The sequence below is a fragment of the Dryobates pubescens genome, chromosome 9 (assembly GCF_014839835.1).
Source record: "Dryobates pubescens isolate bDryPub1 chromosome 9, bDryPub1.pri, whole genome shotgun sequence".
In the NCBI taxonomy this organism is placed as follows: domain Eukaryota; kingdom Metazoa; phylum Chordata; class Aves; order Piciformes; family Picidae; genus Dryobates; species Dryobates pubescens.
In genome coordinates this window covers 8853477-8871456 of record NC_071620.1, presented here as the reverse complement: position 1 = coordinate 8871456, position 17980 = coordinate 8853477, and the positions used below count along the sequence as shown (strand labels likewise).

The 17980-nt window shown below is 40.9% G+C and overlaps 1 protein-coding gene across 1 annotated transcript; it reads left to right on the top strand.

The window, feature by feature from the left end:
• Positions 1–1978: 1978 nt before the first annotated feature.
• Positions 1979–17378, top strand: SLC39A6 (solute carrier family 39 member 6). The gene is made up of 9 exons (XM_054164213.1): positions 1979–2761; positions 3990–4170; positions 4446–4615; positions 5865–6077; positions 7644–7713; positions 8799–9176; positions 15220–15300; positions 15977–16167; positions 17050–17378. Exons 1-9 carry the CDS (start codon positions 2006–2008, stop codon positions 17200–17202), a joined length of 2193 nt encoding a protein of 730 aa, XP_054020188.1. The 5' UTR covers positions 1979–2005; the 3' UTR covers positions 17203–17378.
• Positions 17379–17980: the final 602 nt, after the last annotated feature.

Below are 17980 nucleotides of genomic sequence, written 5' to 3'. Positions count from 1 at the left end.
GAAATATGGGGACAATCTTTATAGTAGGGCTTGTTGTGATAGGTCAAAGAGTAATGTTTTTAAACTAGAAGAGGACAAATTTAGACTAGATGTAAGGAAGGGCCCTTTTACAGTGAGGGCGGTGAAACACTGGCACAGGTTGCCAGAAAGACAGCAGACGCCCTATCCCTGGGTAGATTTAAGGTCAGGTTGGACAGGGCTCAGAGCTATGTGATGGAGCTGAACAAGTCACCTCCTCACCCCAGGAGGGCTGAGGTGGGAGACTTTTAAAGGTCTCTTCCAACCCTAACCATTCTTCAATTTTAAATCCAAATCTCAGTATTTCTGGAACTAAGGACAACCTTGGCAGCCTTCCTCCCGGGCCACCTCCCCACTGCCCCTAATTCACAGCTCCTTTGCCCCTTCCCAGCTGCCACGGCTCCTGCTGGGAGGCAGTAGATGGAGGCTAAGTGTGCAGCAGGTGCTCCCCTCCCGCCGCCTTCGCGTGTTCCAGCTTCACACAACGCCGAAGCCTCCCGCGCTCCGCCGTCCCCGCCACGCGCTCCGCCGCCCCCGCGTGACACTCGCCAAGCACCCCGGTTGGCCGCCGGAGAGACGCGTGACAGCCGCTGTACCCGGAAGAGGAAGGGAGGGGGGCAGGGAGCGGTTGGCGCGCGCACGGGCCGTGGCATGGGAAGGGTCCGGCGCGGCGGGGCCCGACCCGGCAGCTGGTAAGGTAACCTCCTTCTCCTTGTTTTCCTCCTCTTCTAGCGCCGGCGGGCAAGCTGCCGGGCGGGCCAATGCGCCTTATGGTCGAGCAGGAGGCAGCAGCTGCGAGCCGGCATGGGACGCGCCACTGAATCTGCCGCCCCGTGAGGCGGGGCCGGGCTGGGCCGAGCTGGGCCGGCCGCTGCATCGGTCTAGTGTCGCGCTCGTCCCCGCCCCCGGCATGCGCTGGCAGCAGAGGTGGCGATCATATGCGGCCCAGAAAGTGCTGGGTCCGCTTCGTGTCTCCCGTTCGTATTCTCCCCGGGGACCGCGAGCCGGGCCCGGCCACAGGCTCGGCGCTCTGGGGAGTGCGGGTCTCAGGGGACGCCGTCTCCAGCGGGTGCGATTTTTAACGGGGAGCGTGAGCACTGCCCACGCCGCGGGTCCTGGCGGTGATGCTGGGTTTTTAATGTTGCTTATAGCCTCCTTGAAAGCTGTGACTTTCTCTGCATTACGTTATTTCTCTGTCCTTTCTTGAAAAAGGGCTGACGTATCCCTTTAACGTAGCCCTGTATGCAGCCTAAATACCGGTTAGTTCGTAGCCTAACTGGAGTATTACCGAATCACAGTGTAGTTTGGGTTGGGCGGGACCTCAAAGATTATCTCGTTGCAACTCGTGAACGTTCACACTTGTGAACATCTGGTCCACGGCAGAACTGTATGACAACAGTTTTAAAACGCAGATAGAAAGTGACATAATAAAAAACTATTTTTGTGGCGTGACAAAAACAAGCCGTGCTGACTTGGCCAGGAGCTCTGGGAAATCCTGTGAGGGGAGGTTGGGATTTTTTGATTTTGAAGCAGTAACTTCTGATTGATACTACTTATTCACTGATGCTACTAGAGAAACGATAAGGATTGTTTCAAGCACAAGAAAAGCCTAACCTAGAGCTCAGTTGGAGCACCCATGAGTATGCTCTCATTGTTAGCTTGCATGAGAAAATGGACACAGGCCAAGCTAAACAAGGGTAAGCTTACACCTGGGGGTGTTTATGGCCAGTGACCTCAGTGTAGTATGCATCATCATCTATTGACTGAGGCCATGCGTCTGGGAGAAATGCTTGAGGTGTAACCGTTGAAATCACTCTTCTCTTGCTGCTCTTCTTGAGCAGGTCTTGTTTGGCTTTGTTGTGAATTTATTTTGTTTAAGCAAATTATGAACATCTATTACAGAGGAAGGTGTGATCGTTTTTGTGCAAGCTGTTAAAACTTTCTTGTCTTTATAGATTATTTCTTTTGCTGTTAAAAAGAAGCTGCAATGGGGAGTACAGTACTGGTCACTGTCCTTGTGTCGTTTTCCCTGCTACTGCATGAAAGTTACCATCACGAAGTGAATACAGTTACTGTTGTGCATGCATCAGAGAGAACTTTTCCAGAAAAGGCAGCTGGCATTAATACTGACTTGGCAGGATTAATACAGAAGTTTCACCTTCAAGAACTTTTTCATCGGTATGGAGAAAACAACTCTCTGTCAATTGAAGGCTTTAGAAAACTGCTCCAAAACATAGGTATCGACAAAATGAAAAGGATTAAAATAGCTCATGACCACGGTCATGACCATGACCACGACCATGATCATGACCATCATCACCATGATCATCACCATCATAACCATGTTTCACTGAGTAAAAACTCCGAGAAAACTGCTTGTCCAAACCACGAGTCTGATGCTAACAAACACCACAGGAACAGTCATTCAAAGGAACCTCATAAAGTAGAGAATGTAGGAGATCAGCAGAACTTTGTACGCAGCAAGAACACCGTTAATGAGATAATGGCATCTATCATCACTGCTCCCACAGACAGCCACTCTGAATTGCACAATGCACAACCTGGAGGTGTCAAGCTGGTTGCTCGTTTAGGTCTGACCAGCTCTAACGCTGTGAATGTCACAGGTGGCAGCAATGCAAGCTGGCTGGTGAACAGCAAAGCAAATGAGTCTCAAGCATCACCAAAGGAATCGGAAAGAGGAAGCTACCTGTATTCTAAACTGAAAAAACAAAATACCCAGGAGGTGAGGCTGATTCTGTTGTGTTCTTGGGGATCCAGATCCACCAGGAATGCTGTTGTGGCTTACTTGTTGGGTGCTTACTCTTTGTCTGATTGCAAGTTTTGTGGTCTAAGGGCACTTGCAGCAAAACGCCTGCTAACAACTTTCCTTAAAACTTAATATTTCGAGGCAATGTTGTGTCATGCTTACACGCTCAGGGGAACTTATGTATGCAATTTGGTTATTTAAGTATTCCTAAAGAGAAATATGTGCTTAAGTATAGACATCACACTAGATTTTTATAAATTTACATTAGTTTAGAATATGACAAAAAATTAAAAACACTTCCATTTTTAAAACTTGTTCTGCTCTAAAGCCAGAATCTGTCATGTTTTCCTAATAATGTGCACAAAGAAAGAAACAACCAACAAACCCTGTCATTTTTACCAACCCTGCCTCACAAGGGTTAGATAATCCCATGGCAGATAGTGTAGAACTGCAGTACGTTCCTCCTTCAGACCCTCCCTTCCCATCTTTAAGATTGCAGAGACCAACTGTAAAAAAAAGAGTGCTGCAAAATGTTTTCTTACTTTAAAACAGTAAAACTTAGTGCTGATAAAGTCTATAGTTGTGTTGTTGGTAGTTTTCTTAGCACTATTGGATCATTTTTTGTTAGAGGCTTTAACAAGCATCTTTTAGGTATGTAGCCATGCCAGATGATTCAGAGTGAGTGCTGGGTAGTGTATGATCCCAGGTGGTGAATTCATCAGTTACTGTGGTCTGTGGGGTTGGAGCAGAAGTACTGCTGTTACTTAAGCGTACTGGGAGTGTAATTTGTACCGTGGGGAGCTCTTTCCTGGAGAAAAGTATATGTGGGATATGTTCTGTACAAGCCTTTCCATGGTAATTGCTTTTATAAAAAGGCATTTAACCTTGATACTACTACCTTGATAATACTTCCATATATTGCCTCTGAAACAGTGTGAAAAGTGTTATGGTTTTACATAGCAAGGCATCTGACCCCCTTGTGCTGAGCATGAGTGATAACTATGCCTTATTGACAAGGATTCCCAAACTACCTTTCTGGGCCAGAAGGGAGGTGGAGGTAGAGCTCTTACTGAATTGGTTTGTTACCAGCTGTTGATACAGCTGTTTGCATGTGGTGCTGCTGCGCTTCAATAAAAATGGGATGTGCAGTCATCTTGAGATACAGCATGGTTCTAGTTAATCTTTAACATTTCTCTTTCCACAGTGCTCCAGTGCATCAAAACTGATGCAGTCCCATGGAATGGGCACTCAGGTGTTGTTGAGTGCTACCGAATTTAGTTACCTCTGTCCAGCTCTTATTAATCAGATTGATGGCAAATACTGCATAGTACATGCAACTAGTGAAAAAGCTGAAACTCCTCCGAAAAGTTACTCTCTGCAAATAGGTAGGTTTATTAACATGAAATAAAAACTTACTGGAAACTGATTTGTGTTGGTTATAAATCTTGAGAAGCTTTGAATGAAGTTGAAAGGGGTTTGTAATTTTCTTTTGGCACTAGACCATGCCCGGAGAGAAATCTTTGTGGTGTACCATTTGTTAACATCTGATTAATTGATGGATCAGGAGTGTTTGTTAACAGGAAGGTTCTCCAGACAAAATACCATACAGCTATTGTTTATTCTTGTTACTTTTTGTTTCTCTTTCTTTTTTTCCCACTAGCTTGGATTGGTGGCTTTATATCTATCTCAGTCATCAGTGTTCTTTCCTTACTGGGTGTTATATTGGTACCATTGATGAATCGTGTATTTTTCAAGTTTCTCCTGAGTTTTCTTGTGGCCTTGGCTGTGGGGACTTTGAGTGGAGATGCTTTCTTGCATCTCCTTCCACATGTAAGTATTAATTACTATATTGTTCATTATCTCAAAGAGAATTTGACGCTTATCTGTATGTCTTAGTGACAATTTATATCCTTATTAATTAGTATGTATTTGGTGAGTCATTTCTCAGGCTTGTCAGGTTGTATTTGATAGAAAGATTTCCCATTTGGAATTGTGTTGTTCATTTCAAAGTCCTTGGTATCCTTCACACCATTACCCCTCAATCTATTTCCTGTGTTTAGTCATATATGCTGCTAAATCACTCAGTGCTCCTTGCATGCAAAGATTTCAGCATAAATGTTTTCAGTCACTTACTACAATGCTGCTTGTCTTTTCTTTTTCTAGTTTAATGAACTTTAAAGACAGTGGAAATTGCTCACTGTACCCTTTAAATGTGGAATAGCTACACCACTCTTTTCTGTAATCAGCTACTTATATTAATTGCTTATCTGTTGTAATTTTTTTGATCAGAATGAAGCATTTCTGAAGTCTAGGGAAAACATTACCTGATAGATTTCTCATTTACCTATTGCTATTACATAATATAGGTAATGAAATTGGAATATGATTAATACATTTCTGCTTTTCTCAAAGCTTTTGAATAGACATTCCCTCTGCCCTGCTCTGCTTTTTCCCTTGTGCTCCCCAAAGCCAGGTAACTTGTTCCAGCTTTCAGATAAGATGGACAAAAAGGACTGCAGATGTTCTGGTGATTTCTGACTCCTGCCTGTAGTTGAGGAGTTGGTTCTTTTTCCTTTCAGTTAATTTTTGCATTTGCTATGTGAAGTTATGTAAATCTAAATATGTGAACGAGATGTTGAGAATCAAAAAACTTCTAGGGCATAACAATAGCCAGTGAAGAGCAGAAAAATGTGAGACTTCTTTTAAAGAAGGAAATTACTGTGAAGTTCTTTAGAGATAAAGGTTTTTTGAAGCCTATGTGGAAATAATTGATGTGCTGGCTGTGACTACTACTTAAAATGCTGTTTCCTTGACAGTGTCAGGAATTTTTATGGGGGCTGTTGCGCATTTTGTATTCAGCAGGATGCACGTAGCTTCAGTGAGAGGGTGAATACCAGGCCTACCCCTGGTCTTTGCAGTGCTTCTTCCTATCAATGGATTCCTTCATAATTGTTTGATTGTATCCAGAGCATTTTCTCAATGAAAATTGTCGAGTGTGGACTCCAGACTTCAGGAAAAGAATGTGAAGCACACAGTTATTTTGAATATAATGACTTTCCCCATTTGTTTCTCCCCTTAGTCACATGGAAACCATCACCATCACCATGAAAAACCTCTGCTTGAACAAAACAAAGACTCTACGTTCAAACATCTTGTTTTTCAAAGTGCAGAGGAGAGTGCTTACCTAGATTCTACATGGAAGGGACTTACAGCGCTTGGAGGCTTGTATTTCATGTTTCTTGTGGAGCATTTGATCACTTTAATAAAGCAGTTTAAAGACAAGAAGAATAAGGTAGAGAAAGTAATGTTTTGAAGCTATATTATATGCTATGGTCATTTCTGAATATCCATAAAAATCTTCATGAGTATGGTATATCTATCTGGATTTAACAGTGACTACTGACTTGATTATTATAAATGAAATTATAACACTAGTGACACATACGTACTTTTAAAGTACATGATACCTTTCCATGTAGTCCTGTTATGGAAGAGCTCTTGAGCTGTTTCCTTAAGTAGACATACTACAAGTGTGACACCACTGAGTTGATTAGGAAGTAAATATCCAACTGTGTTCTTTGTTTTAACAAAATCATTTAAGAAGTTACTGTTCATGCTTGACTTCCTCCTGGTATCTCAAGGCAATAATATGACTATCTGAATGTTATCGAAATGTCATACTGGATGAAGTAAGATGGCCTCATGTATACAGTTACTGTACCTCTTGAGGGGGGCACCTGCACAAAACTGGTAAGGGTGGCAGTACATGCTTACATAAATAAGCATCCAACTACACTGTAGACAGTGACTTCAGATAGAATTCCATTTGGAAATGTGGTCTGCCAACCCCCTGATTTCTTTCCCTTTGCACTCCATAAAAAGAAGAGGAAGACAGCTTTCAGATAGCTATGCTGTTTTTTATGTGGAGGGTTAATATCTCTATTTTGGCAGATCATACATGTTGGTAAGTTGCCACTTACTGGTAATTGAGTTCTTTAAAGGGTAGAGAAGCCAGGAATAAACAATCATGTAAAAGGTGACTCAGTGAAAAAGAGAGTAAAAGTTGGCAATATCTTAAGCTTTACTTGAAGAAAGCTAGTAAACTGCTAATTATTTATCTTAAAAATAGCTAGTTCCTAGGCTACCACAATGACTGATAATCTCTGTTTTGTTAAATTAGCCATGAATGCAGCAATCTCATAGCAGATGTCTTGTCAGCCTTTTGACCTTGTTCACAGGAGGTTGTGTTGGTGTGGTTTATCCTGAAGCTAAACTAACTGTGAGCAACAAGATCGCTTTCCCTATATCCAGTTAAATTTATTTGCCAGGAGAGGACATGCAATGTCCCAAGCAAAGCAAGTATTTTCTGTGTCCTCCTTTCAGCCACAGGGAACAGGTTTCCTATTTGATCTAATTATACCCTCCTAGGTACTGAGTCAGTGAACATACATTGTTGCTATGCAGACATTAGTGAGCACTGATTAGAGATTTTGCTTGGTTCTCCTGTAGTAAACTTGAGAAAACATACTGGCATTACAATGGAAAAGAGTTAGAGGAATAACTTTTGCTGAGTATTTGATGCATGTTGCTTCTCAGATGAACTCTTCTGCATATTCCTTGCAAAAAATGTGGGGTGTTTTTTGGGGGGGGTTATTTTGTTCATTTTTTTCCCTTCTGTGAAGCCTGAGGACCCTTGTTGTCTTACTTAGCTCAGTTTCTAGTGTTCCTCCCTGTGCTCTTTGTAAGGCTTCCATGTTGTCCACTTTCTGTGCAGGCTGCATAAATGTTGTGAATATAATGTTGCTCACCTTTGGAGAAAAAGTCAAATATTAACTACAGCATTTTCTTTTGGCATAAGAAAAAAAATGAAGATGATGGAGAAAGTAAGAAGTTTTCAGCGAACGAAGAAAAGTTAGATGCAGATGATCGTAAGTCTCAATAATATTGCACAATTACTATGTTGTGGTGGCACTGTTTAGAAAACACCTACAGTTGGATCACTGCCTATCTGAAAGCTTTTTAAAACAAAACTTGTCTGTACATTCATATGCAGAGGACAATCTCTGCTTGCTTCTTTCCTCTAAAAAGGATTGGTAGATCGAAAGCAATGAATTCAGTTTTGAAACCTTAAGCCTCTTAATTCTGTGTTTAACAGCAGAAGCCAAAGTTGTTCTGTGAAACTCTTCTGGCTCTGCCTGTTGCAAATACAGCTGCACCTACTTTCTTCTACACTTCTCTTTTGACTCTTGGGTGCTACCTCCATTATTTAGATTTTTGTACTGCTCAAGTCTGAATTTTGTTAGTTTATTTATAAGGTGAATAATCTAAAAGCTTAGAGGTTACTTGGAAGTATTTGGATTGCCAATGATTTCATGTTCCCAGAATCATGCTGTAAGCAAAAACACACCTTACTAGACCCTTGTTAGCTTTTGTGGCTGAAAGAGGTGTTCAGGTTTTCAGAATAATTTTACAACTAATAAAAGAGTGGTGATAATGGGGGGGGAGGGAGGGGGAGGGCAAAGTGTATTTGTTAATTTAATTGCAGGGGAATCATTCAGCAAGTTTTAGGAATTAAAATTACTAACCTGAGTGTGCCACTAATGTTTACATTTCACGATCTGTGCTAATAACTTGGAGTGTTTTTCAGGTGTTCAAACTTAAGCTCCTCTATTTATATGAAATACAGGAGTCTTCAGAATTATGCTCTTTGTAAATGACACTGGATCTTAGATTAAAAACTTTAACTTTTAGGAGGCACTTGTGACCATAATGTAGAGGCTGCTTCAGTAGTAGGGGACAGAAGCTAAGTGATTTTTCTTCTTTTGAACTTTTGGGAACTATCTCAGAAATCTGTTTAGAGAAACTGAAGCTCCTGTATCCAGCTTTGGCATCATTCTTAACTTCACATTTACCAGCTTCTTCACTGCATCACTTACTCAAGTTGTTCACTGTATCTTTGCTTCCTTGGTGATTTTTAAAATGTATAATATTATACTCTGGGCTTTTGTAACAGGGCCTGAGGGCTATCTGGGGACAGACTCTCAAGATCCATCACCCTTCATTTCTCAGCAGCCGACTGTACAAGAAGAAGAAGAAGTCATGATAGCTCATTCTCATCATGAGGAGGTTGACAATGAATATGTGTCCAGAGGCTGTAGAAACAAATGTCATTCTCACTTACATGATACTCTAGGACAGACAGATCACCTTAGTCATCATCACCATGACTACCATCATATTCTGCACCACCACCACCATCAGAACCATCATCCGCATAGTCACAGTCAGCGCTACTCACGTGAAGAACTGAAGGATGCAGGGATAGCAACTCTGGCATGGATGGTGATTATGGGAGATGGACTACATAATTTTAGTGATGGCCTAGCTATTGGTAAGTATTGTGTGAGACACTGCAGCTTTGTGTGTGAGGGCAGCAGAGTCTTATTCCTGTCACATATCTTTTCAGTAGCAACACAAGTAATTAGTGGTGGATCTTTGAACCCTAAACTTCTGTTTGATAGCAGCTCTGAATGAATAAGAAAAACCTCCAGATTAACAACCTGGGTATAAGCAACAAATGAGACAGAAATTATATGCTTGGAGCTATGTTTCTTTAGGAAATATGTGAACTTGGCTTTATTGCCTACTTTTGGCAAAATTAATGCTAATGTTTTTCAGAACTAAAGCTAGGCTTATAAAACAATATTTAGGTCTTGGAGCTGACTTTGTATTTCAGTGCCTGCAAGAGCTCAGCAGTTCTGTTATTTTAAGACAGACTTGTCTTTTGGCCACTTAGAAAGTAACTGGAGCTTTTCCACTTCAATTTTCCTTTGGTCTTGACTTGTTGTGAAGCAAGGTGAGGTTGCACATCTGGTTTTGCCTATACTAGGCCCTAGTTATACCTTGTGTCGGTTTCCCCTGGTGAGTAGGGAAATGGGAACCTGGTTTCAGTCTGCTTTAGCCTGCCTATTAGCCAAATGGGTTAGACAACATACATGTATGATTTTTGTGCTGTGTGAGGTAGGCATGTGTTTGTTTTTGCTGTAAAATTACTTTGGTCCAAGGCATCGTGGTTGCTACAGTTTTACATTTTTGCATAGTACTCCTGTCATACCCAGATTCTCAGATCTTGCTATCCACTGACAAGCAGAATTTCACTTCTTCCAAGTGTTTGTACTAACCTTCCAGAGAAAGTCTGTACTGGTTTTGTATCCTAGGAGCATGTGAACGAAGTAATAATTGGTAGGTCATTAGTTAGCTATTACCTGTCAGAAATGTGACTCACGGAGCAGATACCAACGAAGTTATTGTATGCTGCCTTCATGCAGATTTTTTTGATTGAGTGTAGCATAAGCAAATTCCTTTAGATGTTTAGTGTGCTATACTTAAAACACACTTAGTTTCTCTTCTTGGACAGGTATTTAACCCCCCAATTTTTTTAAACACTACTCATATTCTACTCAATATTTTCTTAAAGTTAGCTCAGTAGTCTGCATTTCTTGTGTGTGTTTGGTGTTGGTTGGTTGGTTTGTTTGAGTAGTTGTGTTTGGTTTTGGTTTTAATATAACCAGGATAAACAGTTATCTTGCATGTAAACAGAACTTTCATCTTTTTTGTTTCTTTTTTTGTTCGTGCCCAAATTTTTCCTGTACTGCTGTAGCTGTTCAGTCTTTTTTGATAATGTTTCAATGAAAATATTTCTTAATCACAAAAAAAATATTTACAACCCTATGCAGCGCTACAGGGCTGGGGTCAGAGTGGTTGGAGAGCAGACAGACAGAAAGGAACCTAGCGGTACTGATTGACAGCCAGTAGTGTGCCCAGGTGGCCAAGAAGGCCAATGGCATCCTGGCCTGCATCAGAAATAGTTTGGCCAGCAGGAGCAGGGAAGTCATTGTGCCCCTGTACTCAGCACTGGTTAGGTCACACCTTGAGTACTGTGTCCAGTTCTGGGCCCCTCAATCTAAGAAGGACATTGAGATTCTTGAATGTGTCCAGAGAAGGGCAGTGAGGCTGGGGAGAGGCCTTGAGCACAAGCCCTATGAGAAGAGGCTAAAGGAGCTGGGATTGTTTAGCCTAGAGAAGAGGAGGCTCAAGGGAGACCTTATTGCTCTATACAGCTATCTGAAGGGAGGTTGTAGCCAGGTGGGAGTTGTTCTCTTCTCCCAGGCAACCAGCACCAGAACAAGAGGGCACAGTCTCAAACTACTCCAGGGGAGGTTTAGGCTTGAGGTGAGGAGAAAGTTCTTCACAGAGAGAGTTGTTGTCCATTGGAATGTACTGCCTAGAGAGGTGGTGGAGTCACTATCCCTGGAGGTGTTCAAGAGGGGATTGGATGTGGCACTTGAAGCCATGGTTTAGTAGTTGTGAGGTGTTGGGTGACAGGTTGGACTTGATGATCTTTGAGGTCTTTTCCAACCTTATTGATTCTATGAATATTTTGAACTTCTGGCTGGGAGGTCAGGTTTGGGAAGTCCCTCATTTTTTCCTTGAAGGAGAGCTAGACTACATGTATTTTAAATTTAAAATAAGTTATGGAAAGTGAAGTCAAATTAGTAATCTTCAGTTCTTATGCTGGTCTTTCATAATCTTGACTTTAGCATTTAAGACTAATCTTTACAGGTGTTTGGATTAATTTCCAGCTTGTATAGCATACTGGGGTCAGTTCAGCAGTATCATTCTTTCTGTAAATTTTACTGTAGAAGCAAGTTCATTCTTGTTTGAGGAGAGAAGTCAATAATGACTGTTTTCTCATGGCAGTATTTGCAGTTGATCAGATTCAGTCAATTCAAAGTATAATGTGAAAGGACACATTTTGATTTAATCTCATTTTTGCTGAAGTTGAGGCATGGAATGTAAATTTCCAAGCAGAACAGTAGTGAAAATGTGGTAGAAGGAGGAGGATTTGCATACAAATGGCATGCAGAATCAATTACCTCTTAGCATTAGGGAGATTTGTGAAGGAGCTATGACTTATAAAAGGAGAGTATCAGAAAGGTTAATAAAGGCTTATTGAACAAGTGAGAACAATAGCTTTTAGAGTCCTGCTGTGTAGTTTGTTCAGGCTAATGGAAATGTGGGTTTCCCTCAGTTCTGGATGTGCTCAGATGTATTATGGAAAAACACTGATTTGATGATGTGAAAATGCCAATACTATTCATATAGTATTTTACTTGAATTAATATGAAGATGTAAATGCTCCTGTGAAGATAGCTTTAGCCAGAGTAACCCTTCACTTAAGTTCATTCATTTCATGTGATTTATTATTCATGACTTCCCTCAGTTGCTCTTTCTCAAATCTGTCATGCTAATTATGGAGGAATAAGATTATTAAAGCATGGAACAGTTGCATCTGACTAGCTCGTATAAAATTATCTTCTGTGTTTTGAACTTTTCTGTGTAGCTTCAACTAAATAATTAAAATGCAGAATGCTGGTTTTGCACTAATCTTGCATGTAGATTTCTTCTGGCTTCTCTCAAAAAAAAGAGCTAGAGAAAAAATGTCTTCAAAAGTATATTTTAAGATACCATGACACTATTAAATCAATTTCTCCAGAGGCATAATGCCAGATACATTAATGTAGTCTTCAATTTGTTAATGTTTCAAGGCATCTTTTTAGCAGTGAAAAATAAAAATAGATATTCCTGCTATTTAAGCTTGGACCTTGGTTGCTGTCTCTGTACAGCCTACAGCCACCTAGGTGCTTTGCAAAGCAATCAGGTTTTGTTTGGCTTGCCTTTGTGGTCTTAAAACAAGACTTGCCATGTGTGATAAAGCTGGATTCTTGTTTTTATTTAGTTTTCCTTAAAAAGTGATAAGGCTGGGAAAACATTGTATAGTGACAGTAATACAGAGGAACCTGTAGACTGTTGAGGATGCAGGCATGGGAGAAGGCAACTACCTTCTGCCTTGCTCTGCTTATCTAGTCTTCTCAGAAACTGAAGCCCAACTGAATGCTGAAGGCTTCCGAGTTGGAGATAACTGTGGCTGCCCTGCCTGTCTCTCAAAGTCTGACTTCAAAACTATAAAGCACTGTTTGGAGGTGGGGGAAACAGACCAATACCTAGAGAAGATATATAAATCGTGTTCACTGATAACCTCTTTTGCTAGTCAAGTACCAGCAACTTCTGACACTTACCTGTTAATTACTGTGTAGGCTTTTGTGACTGAATGTTTGAGAGTGCAGTGGAAAAACTTGCTGAGGACCTAAGTCAAAATAGCTTTTGCTTTGCACACTGTGCAGCTCTGAATTGATCATTAGAGAGTCAAGAAATGGGTGGCCTCTAGAGGTTATCTAGTTGAACTTTGCATGAAACAACTTTTTGGTCAGCCAACACTAGATTGGGCCAGCCAAGCCCTGTAAAGCCCCGCAGATGGGGAGACTCCAGCATGTATGTATGTGGCTGATCTCTTCTAGTGCTGTACTGCAGTCTCTTAACAAGGAAAGATTACTTTTGTCCAACTCAAAGCTCCCAAATTGTGGTTTGCAGCATCACCCATGTTGTCATCTGTCACTGCTTTGAAGAGTAAGGCTCCTTCATATTTGTGACTGCACTAAAGGTACTTAGAAGCAGAGGTTAGACCATCCCTCACTCTGGTGGAAAGGGTGGATTGTGTGCCCAGTGCTGTCACCTTCACAGCTGAAAACTCAGGTAAATGGTGATGTCTTGTGTGGTTGTTTATAGGTAGCCTTATCCACCAGCTTTATTGGTTAGGTCGTGTGTAACCATATTCCTAATGTTACTCTGTTCTTGACCAGGAGACAGTATTCATATGTAGTTTTGTACTGGGGCTTTGTGCAGTCAGGGAACTCCTTTATGTACATTTAAAAACAAACAAAAACATGTTACTTTTGTTCTGTCTTTTTTTGGTCAGTCTGTATCTATCCATGACAGGCCAAGTAACAACTGTTTTGGCAGTTTCTCTACAGTATGATCAAGGCAGGCTCTGGGCAAGCAATGGGCAGTAGCTCTGATCAGCAGGTTGGCCCATGCCCTCTGTCTTGCACGGGAGGGGATCTCCTGTCACTTTCTTGCTGTTTTGATGTTCCTGATCTAATGTGCTGAACCAATATTCTGGATTAGGCAGAGCTCATTTCTTCTCTCATTGCTGCCAAAGTCATAACCATGTTCTTCAGATTAGCAGCTGCAAGTGGGGACAGAGGGTTCTTCCTGTTGTAAGACACTGCTGTTTTTAAACTTTACCCCTCTGGGAGCTCATGCTTTCCTGTTCAAGTGCCTAAAACTACCACAGCTCTATAGGACCTCTTCTGAAGACCCTCTCAATCCCCTGTTAATTATGCCTCATCCAGAGGTGCCCACTGCATCACTACTTTACTAGGTGCCACAGCATGCATCCCAGAAGAAAAGCTGCTATTGTCAGGCAGGGAGAACCATTAGTCATTTCTTGCAGTTGTGAAGATCTGGAAGGTAGTATACCCAGGTTATACCTGGGTAGAGACTGCTGAGGTACTGAAGGTAATGACCCTAGTGGAGAGAGTGGGTTATCTCCTAGGGTCTCATTGCCATTGTATCTCTTCCTCTGTGAACAGTGCTTCTGTGCCTTTTGTGTGACAACTACTGTAACCTCTTTGCTTATTGGCAGCACCTTGTTTGCTGGCACGCTTCTGGTAGCAGCTGAAGTGGAAGCTGGACATGGTTCTGCTGCACCCATTGACAAAGCTTTCCAGGCAGCCAGGAACCTCCTGTGCTGTGTGTGAGCTGTGGTTCAGCTCTTCAGCACTGCTGTGTACTGCTTCTTCGTGAGCTGCTGTCAAAGAAGAAAAACAGCAGGCAACAGAAAGAGTACATGAGGACTGTTGGACTAGTTTAAGGGATTTTTGAGTTGGTTGGGGGGTTTTTTGTATGTGTGTGTGGCTTTTGTTTGTTTGTTTTTCTCCACCTAAAACATGATAGTTCCCTTCTGTGCAAGCTGCCTAGAACTCAGTCTTTCCCTGCTGATGTTCAGGTGGCTGTACAGCCTCTTTTACTTTTGAAATGGCTTCCATTTTTCCAGTGCCTGACTTGGAGGCACTTGAGTTGCCTTCATCCCTTTCTCTTCAAAACCAAACCAAAGTGTTTTTTTCTGACATTATTTCCATTTGTTGCCTTTTATAATTTTTTTTTGAGGATTGTATTGTTGAATGATTTGTGGCTTAGTTCAGAGACAAGATAATGAATTCAGTTTGCTTCAACTTATTAGAGGATTCTACATTGCTTCTGCTTTTGAAACTTATGAATCATAGACACCTACCCAGTTTAAGTGCTTCCACAGGCATTAAGAAAAATTTGAGTGGAACTATTATGTCCTAACCTGATACAAGCTTCTGCAAGTGATATGTCTTAATCTGATACAGGCTTTTACATCTGTGCTCCTACACTTGATGTCTGAATAGGCAGTAATGTTCTGTTTTTTCTCCCCTGTCTCTTCATAGGAGCAGCCTTTACTGAAGGGTTATCTAGTGGTTTAAGCACTTCTGTGGCTGTATTTTGCCATGAATTACCTCATGAGCTAGGTAAGATCCCAATATTTGTATGTACTGCAGGTATGGGTACTTACAGGTGCACTTTGGAGTATTATAGCGTGTCACAGAATCAAATCACTTGAAATTTGATCAGGAAACTTCATCTGTGTCAGATTGGCTACTTAAGAATAATTTATCTAAATACTACTATTTTTCTTAATTGAATTATTTGTCCTTTTATGACTAAATATTTCCTCCTCCTTTGTTTAAAACGTGGTGTCTCTTGCAGTTACGTGACAACATGTTGTGTGCAGTTTGGTTATAAGCTACAGTACAAAGAGCAGTTAAAAGATAATAAATGGAATCATTACCATTGCTTTATTCAATTAAATTGGAATACTGTATTTTAGAAAGTTCTTTGGAATGCTTGTGAGTATCATGTACTGCAGTGCTTTGCAGCATTGCTTTATATGCAAGCTACACTAAAAGCTGCTTCTTCCAAAAATCCCAAGACTTTAAAGTTACTAATCTACAGTGTTTGCTGCTGTGTTGTTTTCCATGTGTGCTTTCTCATTGTGTCCCCAGTGATTCCTGATTTTGTGAAGGAAAGAAATAAGGCACATAATAGCATGAAAATAGCTTAATAATCTTGTAAGCAAGAGGAGAATCATGAATGCTACAAGAGTTACCTGAGGATGAACACTTTGGGTTTTTTTTCCTGTTGCAGGAGATTTTGCTGTGCTTCTCAAAGCTGGTATGACTGTCAAACAAGCTGTGCTTTATAATGCCCTGTCAGCTATGCTGGCCTATCTTGGAATGGCCACTGGGATTCTCATTGGTCATTATGCAGACAACGTTTCAATGTGGATATTTGCACTTACTGCTGGCTTGTTCATGTATGTGGCTCTTGTGGATATGGTAAGTGGTCAGATCTACTTGAATTTTATATAACCTAGTTTGAGAATTAATGCTGATTAATGTTTGGCTTCAGGGGGGTGGTTTTGATTCCATGTTGTTTTCGAAAGAGACCTACTTGAATTTCACATACATAGTTTAAGAATTAATGCTAATTATATATCCTTTTCTCCCTCAATTAACTTGGGGGTTTTCTGTGCTTGAAGGTGCTGATAAGTATGCAGTTTAAGTGCTCACTTAAACATTCAGGTGGAAGATTGCTTTTATTTAGTTTACTAAATAAATGGAGAGGAACAGAGATTGTTTCTCTCTTGGGTGTTAAACAGAGGCAGTTAACAGCAGAAGCAGAGTGGAAAAAACTTGTTTCTGAGAATGCCTAGTGTAGCAGATAACCAGTAAGACTGCAAACTGCACGCTGTTGGCACCGCCAAACGTGCTTTGATGTTTGCATTACATCATTGTTGCTTCTTGGGATGAAGGCAGAATTGTGTTAAAGCCTATCCTGTGCCTCAGAAGTATGTTTGTACAGAAGTAGAGTATTTAGTGGATGTTCATGAAAGCTTAACCAGCTTCTTAAGGATAAAATTCTTGATGTGGCCTGATTAAATCAATTGGTAAACAATCCTGTATAAATGGCTGGTTTAGGACATCAGCATAATTATAATGAGAGCAGTAATTAAACATGACGGATTCTTTCTGTCCCTAAATAGGAAAGTAGACATTGATGTTGTTCATATGGAGTGACAAGTCAAGGAGTGGGATTAATGCAGTCAACAGGAAAGACTAGAGGAGCAATTCTCTGCTACCTCTTGCCTCATGGTTGAAGAACTGGGTTTGAAGTACCTGTTTGTTTTGAAGGCTTTTAACACTTTCTTGTTTGTTTAGGTACCTGAGATGCTCCACAATGATGCCAGTGATCATGGATGTAGCCGCTGGGGTTACTTCTTGTTACAGAACGCTGGGATCCTGTTGGGTTTTGGGATAATGCTGCTTATCTCTGTGTTTGAACATAAGATTGTATTCAGCATAAACCTCTAATCCTGGTTGCCAGGAAGAGATCTTGGTCTTATAAATTATAATTGGTAGGGTGGTTTTTTTTCTATTGAATTCCCTGATGGAGAGGTACGTTTGAGATAGAGTAGGTACTTTTACTGATGTGCTTTATTGTGTCCCTCTCTCCCTTCTTCTCTGATAGAAATGAACACTCTAAGTTTGGTTGGCTGGTTCTTTTTTTACTTAGGATGTAGCATTGCATAGGGTACTGTGGAAAGCTGTACTTGGAGAACGTGGTGAAAGTGCCAAAATGATTCAAGTGTTATTTTCTAGGGGGTTAGGCTGTGGGGTGTTTTTTAAAGTAAATTTATTTACTATATGTAATGTAACTTTTTTTTTATACTTCAGTGATTTTGTTGCTTTCAAGAAACAAAACGACAGTGGTTTTTATTTTAGCTGAATCAAAATCAATGGATATGGAGTACAGTAGACAGTGTGAAACAAAACAAAAGACATGTAAGGGGCAGCATGTGTTCACAATCATAGAAACTCATCTCCTATGCATCCACCATGTTTACACAGAGTGGCAGATGAGGCCACTCATTCATTTTGTGGTGGTTCTTCTCTCAGTAGCTTGTGGAGTCTTGTGTTTCATTCCAGTTGGTTTCCACGCCAAACAAATTCCCATGAAATCCTATTTTAAATGTTTACAGCAAATGTTTTGTTTCATCCTTTCTGATATGACTTGCTTTTCACCCATTTCTCAAATCAGCAACAAAAGTACAGCTATTAGATTGTAAAAGCATAGCCCTAGCTCTAAGGC

Coding starts and splice junctions, on each gene's coding strand:
- SLC39A6 (XM_054164213.1), top strand. CDS start 2,006: ATGGGGAGTACAGTACTGGTCACTGTCCTTGTGTCGTTTTCCCTGCTA. Junction 4,616..5,864: donor TCTTGCATCTCCTTCCACAT/GTAAGTATTAAT, acceptor TTCTCCCCTTAG/TCACATGGAAACCATCACCA. Junction 7,714..8,798: donor AAAGTTAGATGCAGATGATC/GTAAGTCTCAAT, acceptor CTTTTGTAACAG/GGCCTGAGGGCTATCTGGGG.